At 45.3% G+C, this 17,555-nt stretch overlaps 1 protein-coding gene and 1 long non-coding RNA gene across 4 annotated transcripts; both read right to left on the bottom strand.

The window, feature by feature from the left end:
* Nucleotides 1-1,013: 1,013 nt before the first annotated feature.
* Nucleotides 1,014-2,294, bottom strand: LOC148112332 (uncharacterized). The gene is made up of 3 exons (XR_015729480.1): nucleotides 2,257-2,294; nucleotides 1,699-1,757; nucleotides 1,014-1,144 (listed from the first exon to the last, which is right to left on the bottom strand). It is a non-coding gene; the product is annotated as an uncharacterized LOC148112332 (long non-coding RNA).
* Nucleotides 2,295-3,314: 1,020 nt separating this feature from the next.
* LOC148112331 (uncharacterized) lies at nucleotides 3,315-15,566 on the bottom strand. 3 transcript variants are annotated; one of them, XM_087876493.1, is made up of 4 exons: nucleotides 15,327-15,566; nucleotides 6,349-6,521; nucleotides 4,896-4,943; nucleotides 3,315-3,783 (listed from the first exon to the last, which is right to left on the bottom strand). In XM_087876493.1, the coding sequence occupies exons 1-4, from the start codon at nucleotides 15,451-15,453 to the stop codon at nucleotides 3,439-3,441; spliced, it is 693 nt and encodes a 230-aa protein (XP_087732619.1). In that variant the 5' UTR covers nucleotides 15,454-15,566; the 3' UTR covers nucleotides 3,315-3,438. The 3 variants fall into 3 exon arrangements, with proteins under 3 accessions (XP_087732619.1, XP_087732620.1, XP_087732621.1); XM_087876494.1 differs by having other exon boundaries at nucleotides 3,315-3,738; XM_087876495.1 differs by lacking the exon at nucleotides 15,327-15,566 and adding an exon at nucleotides 9,973-10,206.
* Nucleotides 15,567-17,555: the final 1,989 nt, after the last annotated feature.

Here is a 17,555-nt window from a genome sequence, read left to right as displayed (position 1 = left end):
TCCTCTTTCGTTAGATCAGCCTTTCTCAAGGAAGCTCCTCCTGAAGTGAGATCACAGTTCACATCATCCCCAGCCAGCAACTCCTAATGGATCACTACCCCATTAGTAGTGGGGACAATGAGGTTGAATTTAGACCTCAGTATACCAATAACCACAGCTGGATCATAGCAATAGGATTCCTTTTGGATTGGGTTGAATCACAGAATCTAAGGAAGAGATGCCCAACCGCAGCAACTTTAAAGACTTGTGGACTTCAACTCCCAGAATTTCCCAGCCAGTAAATCGTGGACTACCTTATTTATTCCCAACCATCTCCAAGTTCTTGATGCAAATGTATAAACCTTGAGCAATTTGGCTCCTAGTTACCTAAATTCCCTCTTTTTTTCTTGATAGGCCTACTGATCTGCTAATTGATGGGATTGCTATTGTTTTATTGTTGTTATAATTGTATGTGATATAAAAATATTTATTTGTTTTCCTTTGGTTTTGTTGGCATTATTGTTTATACAGCTTCTGTAAGTCCATCTGACTGAAGTCCCATAACAAAATTTGCAACAAAAGAAAGAAACTTTTTTTTCAGTAGCCATTGAAGGATAGCTCTTGGGAATTGGCAGATAGCTGACCAAGTCACAAATCACTGGTTTTTTCCTCCGTTCTTTTGAGTCTCCTTTCACCTGGTAAAATAAGAGATGGAAAATTCACAGGAATGCAAGAGAATACAATGGCTTTCCTCCAGGGGTGAAATCCAGCAGGTTCTGACAGGTTCTGGAGAACTGGAGCAGAAATTTTGAGTAGTTCGGAGAACCGGCAAATGCCACCTCTGGCTGGCCCCAGAGTGGGGTGGGAATGGAGATTTTGCAGTATCCTTCCCCTGCCATGCCAAGCCAAGCCACGCCCACCAAGCCACACCACTCCCACCTAGCTACGCCCACAAAACCAGTAGTAAAAACATTTGGATGGTTTCTTCCCCTCCCTCCCGCCTTTGACAAAGCAAACACTTACCTGGAGGATGAGTTTTCTTAGGGAAATAAACTTTTGAAGCCCATAAAGCCCTTGCTGGATTCTTTAGGGGAAGGTACAGGCTCCATCTGCTATCGCACGGACTTAGAGTTGTCCTCTCTGCGGACTTCTGGCTCTTTATTTTCTAAAGGGAAAATTTTGTCTGATGAAATTTCTCCAGGGGGGAGATAAAAGCTCCATGTGAAATAAACATTCTCCACAAGCAGTAGAGTAGTCCTCAATTTATAACCATTCATTTACTGATCATCCAAAGATCCCCGTTCTCATGTGATCCAAATTTAGACATTCGGCAACTGACTCGTATTTACGACGGTTGCAACATCCCAGGCTCATGTGATCACCCTTTTGTGACCTTCCCAGCCGGCTTCTGACAGGCAAAGTCCCTGGGGGAAGCTTAACAACTGCATGATTCAGTTAACAACTGCAGCTGAATCATTTAACGACGGTGGCGAAAAATATTGTATAATGGGGTGCAATTCACTTCACAACTGTCTTGCATAGCAATGGAAATTTGGAGCTCAACTGTGGTCGTAAATCGAGGACTACCTGTACATCCAAAGCCACAAGTTTGGTAAGAAACCTGGGCTCTGAAGAAATCCACTGCCCAGGAACCCTGCCCAGGATGGAGGTCTACTTATCAACCTCCCAAGTTAGAATGAAAATATGGTAGGAACTCACCAGTTTCAGGAGTAAGCAGCAGCTTCCAGTGTAATCAGCCAACCTTCCTTCTGGTTTCTCTGTGGAAACACCACCAAGTTGTTACAGGGGTACCAAAATGCTGCAACTCCCACAACTGGCAGGGGAATTCTGGGAATTGAAGTCCCTGGTCTTAAAAGTTGCCAAGGTTGGACACCCGTGGCATAAAATCTTGCTGCTTGAGCAGGGGGTTGGACTACAAGACCTTCGAGGTCCCTTCCTACTCTCTTATTCTGTATTCTGACCTATCCTACCTAACTGAAGGACAAGAGGTAACAGAAGGAAGATGATCAAAGAGAGAAGCAACCTAGAACTGAGGAGAAATTTCCTGACAGTGAGAACAATTAACCAATGGAACCGCTTGCCTCCAGAAGTTGTGAATGCTCCAACACTGGAAGTTTTTAAGAAGTGACTGGGTTTGTGGGAAATGGTATAGGGTCTCCTGCTTGAGCAGGGCAAGGTCAGACTAGAAGACCTCTAAGGTTCCTTCCGACTCTATTATTCTGCATTCTGCTCCCCGCCCTACAGATGAGTCTTTACCTGCTTAGGAATGCTGGGAGAAGATGCCATTCTTCAATGAGCCTTGGTACTACAGGGGTTTAAGGCACCCTGTTATTAAGCTTATTAAGACCAGCTGCCTGCAATTACTGCAGGGTTCGAATCTCGCCAAGGCTCAAGGTTGACTCAGCCTTCCATCCTTTCTAAGGTAGGTGAAATGAGGACCCAGTTTGTGGGGGCAATAAGCTGACTTTGTATAAATATACAAAAGGATGAAGGCTATTGCTGAGCACATTGTAAGCCGCCCTGAGTCTTCGGAGAAGGGCGGCATATAAATCAAAAATTAAAAAAAAAAATTAAAAAAAAAATTTTCCTGCACAGGCTGGGCTGCTCGGCTATTTATTTCCAAGCCTTGCGCTCCTCGACTTCTTCGTTTTCCCAGGCACAGAAGATGCTGTCAGAAGAATAAGTTGGGTTCCAACTTGAGCCGGGGCTGCACAAGAATCAACAAAAATGAGATCCAGACAGCTGTCAGGAAAGAAATACGCAGCTGCAGAGAAATGCTGAGCACATTGTAAGTCGCCCTGAGTCTCCGAAGAAGGGCGGCATATAAATCAAATTAAAAAAAAAAAAATGGGGTACAGCAGCAGACTTATATAGGGGGAGCTTGTAGGGAAGTGTCTATGTGCTGATTCTAGGGTGACACTTGAGGGGTGTGTGTGTGTTTGTGTAAGCATATATACTCCTGAACATGCAATTCCGTTTAGGAGACTTAATTTAATTAACTCTAATTGCTCTTGCAGACCTTCTCCTTTGATATGTGGATTAGGCCTGGGTAAGTTATTTGGGGGTTTGAGGACGGTTGAGTAAAGGATTTTCATCCCTGTTTGCTATTTCAACTTGATTGATTGATTTTCAGCTTGACTGTCTATTATCTAGTGAAGACGCCGATTCTCAGATTCCCATTGTGGATTCTGTTAATGGGAACAGTATAAGAATAAAATATATTTGGGTATGAGATTTCTCACAATGCCCAGCAGCCCTTGTGCCAGGGCATGGTTGCCAGAATCCCTGGCTCTCTTTCCTCCATTCACCTGGATGGTCAACAGGTTCCAGATGTCTTCGTCCGTCATCCCTGATCAGCTCACCAGCCTGGGAGAAGCCCTCCTCTCTGCAGGTTGGAGGCAGCCTCCGAGGGTGGCACCGGCTCCTTTTTAACTTCAGCTAGACCTGGTGGTCCTTCACCGCAGACGTGGGAGAAGAAGCGGTGGCCTGGGGGATGAGGGTGGTGTTTCCAGGCCCTGGACTTGGGCAGAAGTCTTTTGTATTGCACCCCCACTGAAACATCTCCAGAAGCTTCCTTAGGAAAGCCATGGCGGGCTTCTCTGGGTGAGCGTGGCACGGTGGGTAGGTGGCACAATGGCTGACTTGGCCGGTCCTTTGCAGCTTCCTTCTCAGCTGCTCCAGGCGCCGGATGAGCCGGGAGAGGGTCTCGGAGGGCTCCTCCTGCTCGTCCTGGATGACCTGCAGTTCCAGGTAGAAGCAGCCCAGGTTGTTGGCGTAACAGACCTACGAGACAGACACCGGGTGGCAGGAGTGAAAGGGCAGGAAGAGCTTTTTTGTTTTTTAAAAAAGGGGGGTTTTAATCAATATGGGCCAAATTTGTTTAATATAGTTTTAAATTGTTTTAAATTTTATATTTTTATGTTTTTATTTTTGGCTGTACACCGCCCTGTGTCCTTTGGGAGAAGGGCAGTATATAAATTTAAATAATAAATAAATAAATAAATAAATTTGGGGCTGAAGCAGGGGAGGGCAAAGTCAGAGGTCCTCAGCTCCCCGGGGTCAATATCCCAATCCCCCCTGCCTCCCAATCAAAGGAGCCAGAAGAGTACAGAGCTGTACTCAGACAGATCGGCCATCAACAGGCACACCTAGATAAAGAACATCTACACACCACTCAAAAGAGACAATCAAAAAGCCCAGAAGGAAACAAAAGGAGCCACCACACCTCCTCACCAGCAATCAAAAGCCAGAGAAGAAGAGTTTAACACCAAGATTAACAGCAGACCAATAATCAGGAAGCAAAACAAGACCCCAATCAAGGTAAACAACGGACTAATCAAGGGACCATCAAGAACACTTCCACCAACGCTGACGGGCAGCAAAGTCACAGCAAACCCTGATTCCTTCTAGCATTAATGATGTTCCTTAGTTGGCTAATAAAACGTCTGCAAGGAAACAATCAATCTTAGAGAGCATGAAGGATCCCCTGGTTGTTGCCCTCCTCTTCCTCTCCTCCTCCTCCCTCCTCCTCCTCCTCTTCCTCTCCTCCTCTCCCTCCTCTCCTCCTCCCTCCTTCTCTTCCACTTCTCCTCTCCTCCCTCCTCCTCCTTCCTCCTCCCCCTCCTCTCCTCCTTCTCTTATTCTCTTCCCTCCTCTTCCTCGCCTCCTCCTCTCCCTCCTTTTCCTCTTCCTTCTCCTCTCCACAATCCCCCTGTCCCTTTGTTACCTAGGTGGGTCATGAAACACCTGCAAGCTAACAAGGCAGCTCAGAGAGCGCCAAGCACTGAGACCAGGGGTGTCCAGCCTTGGCAACTGAAGACTTGTGGACTTCAATTCCCAGGATTCCTGCAAAAGTCCTGTTTCACCCTTGATACACCCAAGATAGAAGCACATACCGTGATGTCTTCCGGGGTGTAGAGAGTCCCGATGCTGCTGGAATTGCCCTGGAGAGGAAAGGAAGAGGATGTTGGGGTGATGGGCAGCTTTCGAATCCGGTGCTGCAATGGACACCCTAAGTTCTTTCTGACACCCCCAGATCTTGTTTGGATTCCTCCTGCTGAAAATTGGTTGCATGGCTCCCCCCACCCCACTTTAAAGCAAGAAACACAAAAACTAGGACCTTCATCCTAAAATAGTTGCACAGAAATATTTTAAAATGAAAGGAAATAAATAAACCAACACCCCCAAATCCAGGAAAATGAAAATCTCAGCCCTGAACGTTCCTAATGTGTCCTGCACACCAGTGGTGAAATCCAATTTTTTTTACTACCGGTTCTGTGGGCGTGGCTTGGTGGGTGTGGCAGGGGAAGGATATTGCAAAATCCCCATTCCCTCCCCACTTTGGGGCCAGCCAGAGGTGGCATTTGCCGGTTCTCCAAACTACTCAAAATGTCCGCCACCGGTTCTCCAGAACCTGTCAGAACCTGCTGGATTTCATCCCTGCCTCACACCCAAAATCCTAGTTAGACAGAAACTCAATTCTCAGCCCTTTACAGAAACCGATGCGTCTCTGGCTATGGATTATCCCAAGCCAGGATCTCGCCCGTTGCACTCTCCAGAGAGATGAGCAAAAATGTTGGCAGGGATCAGCATCCAAGAAGGAAAGGAAGAACAGGCCGTCCTGCCTTTGTTGGTTATGGGACCAAGATAAATGGGATGTGTGGTTGTAAATTATCTCCTCTCTCCATGCTGGTGGGCCGAGGAGTCTGGATGGAGACATTGGAGGGCCTTCAAAGATGCACAGAATAATTTTTTCTTTGGGACAACTGTGGGGTCCTCGGTGCTCTCTGAGCTGGGTGGTTTTCTTGCAGGCGTTGCATGACCCAACTAAACACCACCATCAGTGTTGGAGTCTTGAAGATGTTCCCTAGTTGGGTGATGAGACGTCTGCAAGAAAACCGCCAAGCTCAGAGAGCACCAAGGAGCACACAGTTCAACCCCGAGTTACAAATATTCTCTTCTATTACTTGTGAGCAGCCATGGCCACCAGAAACATGCACACTGCTAAGATGCTACAAGCAGGAGTCCTGTTCCCCCACCCCCAAATCTAGTTGCCTGCGGGCTACAGAGCCATGCAAACTCAACCATAGTGATACCTAAGCCCTGGTTTAAGGTTTAGGGTTTATAGAATATTGTTTGTAGGGGTGACCATTTGCATCTGCTTCCTTTGGCCGTTTCAATTTAGTTTTTTGAACATCTCAGGCACTCTCAGTGCATTCAATAACCCACGATTAAACAGGCTAGGACTTCAAGATAACTCCCAAACCCAGTTTGTGTTGCAGTTAGGCTTGGGGTGCCCTTTGGTTGTCTTCTGAGGGGGGGAGAGGACGCTTGCTGTCCACTACTCACCATCTCCTTCATGAAGGCGTCCAGCAGCCTGATAGATTCCTGCTGGCACAACAGTGGTCTGCTGGCAGAGAGGCTCGTGATGGCCATAGCCCAGAGGACTTGGTAGAGACGAGGCGGGGAGGAAGATCTGGGGGCACAACCCATCCTGGGCTTCATCTCAGGTGACCAAAGCTCTGCATGGGTAGAGCCACATGGTTAGAGGGGTCTGGATGACATCGCCTATAATCAGTGGAAATGGCCAAGGCAAAATAAAGCAACAGGGCCCACCACTTCTCCTTCCCACAGTCCCTCCTTTGAGGTTGAGATGGCTGGACCCCAACCTGGTCAACTGAAGTGGATCATGCAACTGTTCTTTCATAAACTGTGGATACCATCTTTTGGAGTAGGGGGTCTCCAAACATGGCCACTTTAAGACGTGTGGACTTCTACTCCCAGAATTCCTTAGCCAGCTTTGAAGTCCACATGTCTTAAAATTGCCAAGTTTGGAGACCCCTGCCCTACTCAAAAGCATGGTGAAAAAAAATACAGGATGGGCTGTGTTAGTTCTTAGACAATTCAGGACAGCCATAAACTGGTGTTACTTGCCGTTGTCACCATCACCACAACCACAGCACTTCTGGCTCTGCGTAAGAAAAACAGACGAAGTAAACTAGTTTCAAACTGGTTTGAACTGGGACGGCTTCTGGCAGCATCCTTAGGGAGGAGGAGCTTTGGATCAATACGCAGACTCCCCTTGAAATGGAGGGAGCTGTAATTTTGGGGGAAAAGATAAACAGATCTCCCCACATCTTCCATCTGTGAAAATCCAAACATTCTTCAATTATTGATTTTTGACTGTTCTGTCTTCCTCCCTCCCGTCACTGTTAAACTCCCCTGTTGCTTTTCCAGCTTTGCTGAGATTTCTATTGAAATCTGGATCCTTCCTCGGAGGTCTCGAGATATTCCTGCCATCTCTGATACCAAGTTAATAAATAATAAAAGTTAATAAATCAAGTTTTTTATGCAGCTGGCGTGTTATTATTTTCCAAAGCACCTAAAGGCAGGAGAAGAAACAATGAATGGAAACTAATAAAGGAGAGAAACAACCTGGAATTAAGGAGAAACTTCCTGATGGTGAGAACAATTAACCAGTGGAACTACTTGCCTCCAGAAGTTGTGGGGGCTTCATGACTGGGGTTTTTAAAGAAGAGACTGGACAGACGTTTGTCTGAAATGGTAGGGGGTCTCCCGCTTGGGAACAGGGTTGGATTAGAAGACCTCCAAGGTCCCTTCCAGCACTGTTCTGATTGATTGATTGATTGATGGATGGATTGATAATGTAGATCAAAAAAGCAAAACAAAAAAGCTTGTTTGTAATAAGCATGGCGTTTGCCTCCAGTGCCATGCTGGGTGAGGCTGATGGGCAGGTTGAGTCAGGCCCCCCTGGATGGCAAGAGATGGGAGAAAGGGCTCTAATCGTCTCCAAGAATTACTGCTTTAATTTCTCTTTGTTATTTGGGAAGTGGCTCTTTGGTGTATACCTGGATGACCCTTTAACTTTTTAATCTAGCAGGGCAGCGCTGGAAATGCAGATGGCAGATTAGTCCATTAGCTGTGAGATTAATCCTCTTAAAACAGAAAGGAATGACTCTTTACCTGGCTTTGTGATTTAAGCCTTTTAATGCTCCCGTAAGGCCTTTAATAAAGGCTGTTTTTATACACAGGTAGTCCTCAATTTATGACCACAATTGAGCCCATAATTTCTGTGGTTAAGCGAGGCAGTTTTTAAGTGAGTTTTGCCCCATTTTACAAACTGCTGTTTATTACGAAATCAATACAATGCCCTTAAAACCTTCCTTTTCCAGCAAGCCGGGCTGGCCTAATTTTTTAAGTGTTTTTAAGTGTTTTGTTTATTGTTTTTAATTAATGGGGCCAAATTTATATATGTATATTTTAACTGTATTTTAATATTTGTACTTGATGTTTTTACTTGGCTGTTCACCGCCCTGAGTCCTCAGGGAGAAGGGCGGTATACAAATTCAAAATAAAATAAAAAATAAAAATACATGCCAGTTGCCAAACATCCGAATTTCGATCACGTAATCCTGAGGATGCTGCAATGGTCATAAGTGTGAAAAACGGGCATACGTCAATTTTTTCAGTGCCGTTGTAACTTTGAACGGTCGCTAAGCAAATGGTTGTCAGTCAAGAGCTACCTGTACTTTTCCTTTTCTATTGAAAAGAGGAGAAAGAAGCATAACTGCAGCACCCAAACGCTTTCCAGCGGTTTGTGCTAATGGCATCAATTAAATTCTGCCGAATCCGTTTGATATCAGCAGGAGACACCCGGCCCATTGTAAAAAGCGAAACTTTACACAAACCCACACAAACCCACCCACTGGGACCATTTCCATCCGATGGATTCTGGTGGGCCCAGACGCCTGGCTACGTGTTCTGCGACATGTCTCTTTGCAACCCACTTTGAAATCTGCGAGAACTCCAAATACTTTGCCTTGTGGCTGAGATCAAGATGGAGCAAACAGCAAGAAGAGACGGCCAGATTTATCCGAGGGGAAGGTTTTAAAGGGGCTTCCAGGATTTTCCTAAGCCAGGAGAGGGGAGAAAGAACAGAAGCTTTTCATTAGAGCTCATTCAGGACAGATGAGAAAGCAGGAAAACATTTCCTATCGCTTGTAAAAGCAGCTGGGTTCGACAAGTGCAAAACACTTGGCCCTGGAGATGGTCCCTAGTGAGGAGGGTGTTGCTGGGAAGGGCATTTTCCTTTTTTTTTTTGAAACTCACAGATCAGGAGGTGTTGAAAAAAAACCTTTGTCCCCTTGTTCCAGATGTGGAAACTGAAAGAGAAGCGGTTGGGTGGGGATATGATCAATTTAGCCACCAGGGGATAGGAGGCATCTTCAGGCTTGTTTATTTATTTCTGTTTTATTTGTAAACTTTACTGGCCGCCCATGTTCCTTACAGGGTAACTCTGAGCGGCTTACAAAGGCTTGTTCCTTTGTTAAAAACCTGCTTCCCCTCCCCCTTCCGAACCCCCCCAACCATCACCTTAGCAGGGGGGGGTATCTGGTTAGTTCCCCCTCTATTATTTATTTATTTATTTATTGGTTCGATTTATATGCCGCCCTTCTCCGGAGACTCAGGGCAGCTTACAATGCATTAAGCAATAGCCTTCATCCTTTTGTATATACCTGCTTAGTAGGGCTTTCGGCCCCCCCTAAGCAGTGTTTTTTTTTTTTTTGTACAAAGTCAGTTTATTGCCCCCACAATTCGGGTCCTCATTTTACCTACCTCAAAAGGATGGAAGGCTGAGTCAACCTTGAGCCTGGTGAGATTCGAACTTGCAGTAATTGCAGGCAGCTGGCAGCTTAAGTGCTATTTAACAACGCTTTAGTCCGCTGCACCACCAAGGCTCTATCACTTGTTTTCCTTCATTTGTTAAATTGCTTTCCTACTTTTATTACTTAATAAGTAACTAGAGGTGGCAAACTTACATAATACTCCTTCCTCCTCTTTTCCCCCCCTACAACAACAACCTTGTGAGGTGGGTTGGGCAGATAAAGAGAGAGAGGGTCCGGCCCAAAGTTGCCAGCCAGCTTTTGTGGCTAAGGCGGGACTAGAACTCACTGTCTCCTGGTTCCTTGGCCAGCACCTTAACTACTGCACCAAACTGGCTCAGGAGGCACACTAGGATCACCTGATGTCCTGCTTTCCACGTCTCCTTTGCTTCCCTTATCTTCATAAAAAGGGTTGAAGATTGGAATTTGCAAAGGTCTTCAGAGCAACCCAAGCTAACTATCTCCGTTTTCTTTCAGGTGGCTCTGAAAAATCCAGTTCTTTCGAATAGAGTAACAGGTGGCTCAGTGGCTAAGACACTGAGCTTGTCGATCAGAAAGGTTGGCAGTTCGGCGGTTTGAATCCCTAGTACAAGTCCCCTGCATGAGCAGAAGGTTGGGCTAGATGACCTCCAAGTTCCCTTCCAACTCTGTTACTGCTACTTACTTAAATAATGAATTAGGTGGTCAATGTCTTTTTAAACTCCTGCCTGTTTTTTATTTTTTTTGTGTTGATTGGGTGTTGTTGTCAGGAGGGGTGGGGAGGGGTTACTGTTTTTTATTTTTTTATATTGGGGTTTTTATTGTTTGTAAGCCGCCCAGAGGTTCTTTTTCAAGAGGCTACAGGATTTTCTTTATTTTTTTCCTTGAAGACATTTCGCTTCGCATCCAAGAAGCTTCTTCGATTCTGACTGAATGGCGGAAAATGGAAGGATTTATATGCCTTGCAGTCAGAACCGAAGAAGCTTCATGGGTGAGAAGCGAAACCTCTTCAAATAAAAAAAAAACAAGGAAGTCCAGTTGCCTCTTGAAAACTTTGGGACCACCAAGACCTGGATTATTGAGAATCTCCAGAGACATAAGATGCCCAGAGTGAGTGGGTGGCCATAAATCTTCTAAATAAAGAAAGAAATATAATGTTTTCCTTCATTTTCAGATCTCCCTGCCTAATATCCTGTTTCTCCAGTGAACTGAAATTTGCTGAGGTTCCATCCACACAACCCCAGCTCTGTTTTTGGACCCTGGATGGGTGGGCTTCCTGCAATCCGGGATGGGGGATTGACCGGGAGTGCGCTGGGTGCAGCCTGAAGTGGGAAAACAATATTTTTTCCAACATTGCCACCATCTTTCCCCATTTCAACTTATTTTCCTTGACAGCAAGAAGCATTGGGGACCTTAGACGGTTGCCATAAATTTGCATTCTTCCTGTCCCTCTGCACGTTTTTCTGCACTTCTTTTGAAAATGCTTTTTTCCTCCCAGGCCAAAACTTAGATGGAAGAAGAGGGGCTGAGTGGGAGCTTTCTAAAGAAAACATTTCCAGCAATAAAGAGAGAATAAAGTTCTCTCTCCATATATCCCCCCAAGGGTCCGTCCTCATTTTTCCTTCCCCCCCAAAAAAATTTCCACCCACCTTCCAGAAAAGTTCTTTGGAGAATCTTTGGAGCCGCCGAGTTGGGACCCTTGCAGAATCCTTCTAGAGAGAGCTCTGGATTCCAGGATCTTTGAGACCCACTTCCAAAGTTTCCAGCTGACTGACACAGCTTAGAAGGAGTGGTGTCGGATGTCCCACCTTCTCAAGCCTTGCCTGAAATAACAGCCTTTTCCTGCAAAAAATAAAAAATAAAAAATAGAAATAAAAATTGGATTGCACCCCTTTAGGTTGGCCTCTTTCTTTCTCAGGCCAATTCCTTGAATTGCCAAGAGGTCAAGGATCTCTCAAGATTGATTACATGCCAGCAACCCGTGTGATGACCGTGATGCTTTTTACGGAACCACCAGATGCTGGTTTGCTTCCTGCCTTCAGATTCCTCTTCAGCAAAGAGCAAAGGAACTTGAGTGGCTTAGATCAGCGGTTTCCAACCTTGGCAACTGTAAGCCTGGCAAAGCTGGCTGGGGAATTCTGGGAGTTGAAGTCTGCCAGGTTTAAAGTTGCCAAGGTTGGAGACCCCTGGCTCAGATCACGTAACAGACTTGTGGACTTCATCTCCCAGAATTCCTATCTAAGAGGTCACCAGATCAACCTACCTTATAAAACAGGGGTCTCCAAACGTGGCAACTGGAAGACTTGTGGACTTCAACTTTGGGCGTTGAGGTCCATTTGCCATGTTTGGAGACCCCCGCTTTATAATATGGGTTGATTTGGTGACCCTTTAGATAGGAATTCTGGGAGATGAAGTCTACAAGTCTTAAAGTTGCCAAGGTTGGAGACTTTGGGTTTAACCGTTTAAGGGATCAAGCAGCCATCAGTGCAAGACTATACAGCTAGTCCTTGTGATTTATTCCAAGCCCACCACTCTGGAGTTGTAAGAGAAGGAAGGAAATAAAAAGTGTGATACAAAATTACTGAATAGAATATTGGAGTTGGAAGGGACCTTGGAGGTCTTCTAGTCTACCGGTCACCAACTGGTGGTCTGTGGATCACTGGCGGTCCGCAAGAAAATTTTGGTGGTCCACAGAAAAATTATTTGCATTTTTTATATTGCACTAAATCAGGGGTCCTCAAACTAAGACCCCTGGGCCAGATACGTGCAATGAACGTTTGTGCTGCTGCAGAGAGTCTTTTTGTGCGGGTCAGAGGGGGGCAGAAATTCCTACTTGGGGTCTGCTTCAACCTCTTGGTGCGGGGCTTTGGGCAAAGGCTGCAGAGAAGTGCCACTGGTGGCAAAGAGCCGGAGGGCCTCGTTCCAGTGGGACTGCATCACGGCCTGGAACTGGCTGCCATCTCAGCCCACTGAGACTCCAGGCGCCGGTAGCTGGCCTTGCACTCCCACAGGTCCTCCCTCTGCTTGGAAAGCCTATGCTCCTAGTCCTGAGTGAGGTGCTTCTGCTGAGCCTCCTTCTTGGTCAGATCCAATCTGAACTGAGCTGCTTTGCCAACTCTTTCTCGTGGTGGCTGCTTAGCTCCAGCAACTGCTTCCTGTTGGGGCCCTAAGGACCCCGGGTGTGGTTGGAAGGGGAGGGGTGAGTAGAGGCCGGCAAGGTGTCCCTCGATGTGACATAAAGTTGACCATGCCCACCCAGTCACATGAGCACCTAGCCATGTCCACCCAGCCAGTCATTAGGCAGATCATATTAGTGGTCCGTGGGATTTAAAATTATTAATATAGTGGTCTCTGAGATCCGAAAGGTTGGGGACCCGTTTAGTCCAAGCCCCAGTTCAAGCAAGAGACCCTACACACACTGGTGGGTTGCTACTGGTAGCGGCGGCGGTGGGAGGCTCCGCCCACCCACCCGGATGTCTCTGTGCATGAGCAGAAGTTTCTGTGCACGCGCAGAAGCGTTGTGCACACATGCGCCCACGAGCAAACCGGTAGCGACGGGATTTGAAACCCACTATTGCCTACACAATTCTAGAGAAGTGGTTGTCCAATCTCTTCTTGAAAAACTCCAGTGTTGGAGCATCTACAACTTCTGGTGGCAAGCTGTTTCACTGGATAATTGTTCTCACTGTTAGGAAATTTCTCCTTAGTTCCAGGTTACTTCTTCCTAGATGTCCTGCCTTCAGATGTTTTGGGGAATATAGGTTGACCTCCTCTTCTTTGGGGCAGCCCCTCAAATATTATTATTTTTTAATAAAAGTTTTTTATTTTTTAACAAGCATACACAAACAAACAAACAATACATTTTTTCTAAACAGAGTATTGGCCGAGTCTAAATTTATACAGCTTTTACTTATCTCCAACACAATTTGTATATTTCACTTTTTGCGATAATATTCTTTCTCTGTAATTTTTATTTTCCTTTCTTTGTTTCTTCTGATACAGTATATACCCAATATTACCATTTGCCCTAATCTCTAATCTTAGTCCATTTTTTTTATCTCCTCCTCTCGTTGCTTTCTCCAAAGCCCCTCCAATATTAGAAGCACACGGTTGGCTGAGGAATTCAGAGACTTTGAGTCCACAAGTCTTAAAGTTCCATGGCTGGACACGCTGGTAGAGGGGCTCCTGCTTGAGCAGAGGGTTGGACTAGAAGACCTCCAAGATCCCTTCCAACTCCGTGAGTCTGTATTCTCCCTCCCGCCTCCTTTTGCTGGCTGGAAGAATAACAGAGTTGGAAGGGAAGGGTTGAAGTCTTCTAGTCCAACCTCCTGCTCAAGCGGGAAATTTCAGACAAACGGCTGTCCAGTCTCTTCTGGAAAACCTCCAATATTGGAGCACCCATAATTTCTGGAGGGGAAGCTGTTCCACTGATTGCTCTCATTGTCAGGAAATTTCTCCTTACAGGTATACATACGTATGTTTATGAGAACAGCATTTAGAATTTGGCTTCCATAATTCTGAATTTTCCTTCCGGATGCTTAGGAGCTCTTTCTTTTTTTCAAACTGCTCTTACTTTTCTTTAACGTGACCTCCCCCGTGTCTCCTGCAGTCAGGCAGCCTCTGAATTATATTCAATTAATACATCGTTGTTGTTGTTTGGCCAGCCGCCTATGAATGTTACTTCCGTTTGGGGTGACTAATGGCCCGTTATAAACAGATCCTGCCGGTGGTTTTAGTTCCTCCCACACATGACTCTGATCAGGAGGCATCTAAGAGAGGTTGAGGTAAGTCCCCAAGGAGTCCATATCTGAGCAAGAAAGATCTTGCACAAAAGAAACGAAAGAAAATGTCCAGGACCTCCTGCCTGAGCAGGGGGTTGGGCTCCAAGGTCCCTTCCGACTCTGTTATTCTGTCTCCAAACTAAGTTTTCACTGGGCAACAATGGAATGATAATGCCACTGTTACATAAATGACAAATGAGGATAATGATACAAAGATATATATCAGGTTGGTAATATGAGAAATTAGATAATTAGTAAAATATGAATAAGGGGAAGAAGCACAAGGGATTTGTAACTGACCGACACACTGTTTGAAATTGTAATGGATGAAGGATGTTTAATGTTTTGTTTGTTTAAAAAATGCAAAAAAATTCAAAAAAAGAAAAGAAAAGAAAGAAAGAGCAATTTTTACCAGCTCTCAAGGATCTCACTATCAATTTGTAGCCTTTCTGGCTTTGCCAGTGGATTCTTCTATTATTATTATTATTATATACACAAAAATGACAGTATGCACAGCAAACGAGATAACCATGCTGGATTTCGTATCACAAATCACTAGTCGAACACTTCCCAAGCGTTGTTTATTATTATTACTATTACTATTAAAATACCAGCAATAGTAACAACAACAGCAGCCATGGAAGAGCTACAAGAGTGTCACCCACCTGTGTTATCTCTTCTTGCCAGAAGCTTTAATAGAGTTGGAAGGGACCTTAGAGGTCTTCTAGTCCAACCCCCCTTCTCAAGCAGGGGACCCTATACCATTTCAAACAAATGGCTGTCCAGTCTCCAGTGATGGAGCACCCTACAACTTCTGGTGGCAACTTCTGTTCCACTGGTTCCTTGACCCAAAGTACTTCTTTCCAAGCCCAGCCCCAAGTACCTCTGTTTCGAAGGCTCTGGTCTTTGCGAGGGCAACAGGAATCCTGCAAGGAGGTCATGCTTTTTGATCCTGATGGGTGGATTTTAGGGACCGCTGGAAACAAGGATCCCACCAGGCATTGTATCATCCCCAAAGGTGCCGATCTTCTCCCTTTCCCTCGCTTGCCAAGACCGCCGGAGCTTCTCCACGGTTCCTCTCTGCAGCCTGCCTCGCGTTGTCAGAACTGTGACCAGGGTTAAAAAAAACACTAACCATCTTCTACACCCGGATGAGGCAGGCTTTCGCCCCACCTCTATGATGTTGAAATGGCTGTGTAAAATTAAAACCAGGGGACGTTTCCAAATATTTGCTGGCTGCCCCAAGAAAGGGTTGACAGCTGCTAACGCAGCCCATATAATACACTCGCATCTCATCCTGCCAACGGGCTTGTTGGACAACATTTCAAGTCAGCAAAAGTCATTTTCAAGTCAACAGATTTTGACCCACAAAGGTGGGGAGACCCCTAATCTCGGCCCCCAGGAGTGGTCTTGCCAAAACAGGAATGGTCAGCTTCTTCTGCTGGCCCTGCAAAGAGAGAGGCCACCTTCTACCAGGGTCTCAGGAGAGGTTGCGCAATTGGACACAACTTTGAAGCTATCCATCCAATTCTCAGTTTTAGTCACAGCTGCCTGAATTTTGCTTTCCATTTCTGCCACTTCTCTCTGACACAGAGACCAGCAAATTATGGGGTGATTTAGAGACAGGTTTAGCCATCTTAGCGGTAGGAATAAATACAAAGCTGACCAGGATGTAACTAGGTTTGTGCCTGTTTAATCAGTTGATCAGACTGAAACCAAGCTTGATTCAGAAGCGAGACAAAGGTGGGAGCTCATATTGACCAGTGTCAGAAGAATAATTTGGGGTTGAAATCTAGGCAGCTGTAAGGAAATACTTATTCCCAAAAGCAAAGAGCTTTCCTATAGGGGCAGCTACAGAGAAAAGGTACAGCAAGCTTGTTTTATAGGGGAGCTGCTTGTCCTGGATGTGGAATTGCGCATATGTTGATTCTAGGGTGACACTGGAGGGGTATAAACACATATCATCTATGATGAAAATCATTTGTCTGAGATGATATAGGCATGGGTTGGACTAGAAGACCTCCAAGGTCCCTTCTAACTCTGTTATTCTATTCTATTCTTTTCTATTCTATTCTATTCTATTCTATTCTATTCTATTCTATTCTATTCTATTCTACTCTACTCTACTCTACTCTACTCTACTCTACTCTACTCTACTCTACTCTACTCTATTCTATTCTACTCTACTCTACTCTACTCTACTCTATTCTATTTGTTTATTCTTGGGAACATGCAGCTCGGCTGGGAGACCATTTTAATTTATTTGTGTTTACAGACCTTCTTTGATATGTGGATTAGATCTGAGTAACCTATTTGGGGATGCAAGGAACTTTGAGTAAAAGATTTTCCCCCCATTTGCTATTTTGACTTGATTAACCTAGTTTCAGCTTGACTGTCAATTTCCTAGCGGAAACGCTGATTCTCAGTCCATTGCGGATTCTGCTAATGTTTAAGGGAAGATGGAAACAGTGCAAAGAATAAAATATATTTGGATATAAAACTTCCCACACCAGGTTGGCCTCTGATGTCTCCAGTTTATTGAATGAACCACAGGGGCTACGTTTCCACAAATAGAAAGCTAAAACATTTGAAGAGGTGTGGACTTTGATTCCCAGGATTCCCCAGCCAGCAATTCATCAGGCATGCTGGCTAAGGTAACACTGGGAGTTGAAGTCCAGGCCTCTTAAGATGGCCAAGATTGTGAAATGCTGATTTATAGACTGTTGGGCGAGCAAACTGGACACCCTTTGTACGTGCAAGGTTTGGAGAGATCGAGATTACAGCTACAATGCCAGGGGATGTCAGGGGATTTTAGGAATATCCAGGAGCACCAGGGTTATGGGGTGGGTTGTTTCTGAGGAAAAAGGCAACCGACTTGATAAACAGCTCCAGAAATGGAATGCACCGTTTTCTCAGTCCCAACGGGCTAATCCTGAGCCAGAACTGAACAAAAACTATTTCAATTAGCAGCCTCTCCTTTTTCTTCTTCCAGTCTTTTTCCTCTCTCAAAGATAAGAGAAACAAAAGGAAAAACAAAGCTGAGTGTTGCAATGGGGATTTGTATTTAGGTCAGTGTTACTCAACCTTGGCAGCTTGAAGGCGTGTGGACTTC

The sequence above is a fragment of the Pantherophis guttatus genome, chromosome 10, assembly GCF_059756535.1.
Source record: "Pantherophis guttatus breed Tessera chromosome 10, ASM5975653v1, whole genome shotgun sequence".
Lineage (NCBI taxonomy): Eukaryota > Metazoa > Chordata > Lepidosauria > Squamata > Colubridae > Pantherophis > Pantherophis guttatus.
This window is presented reverse-complemented; position numbering and strand designations above follow the sequence as displayed.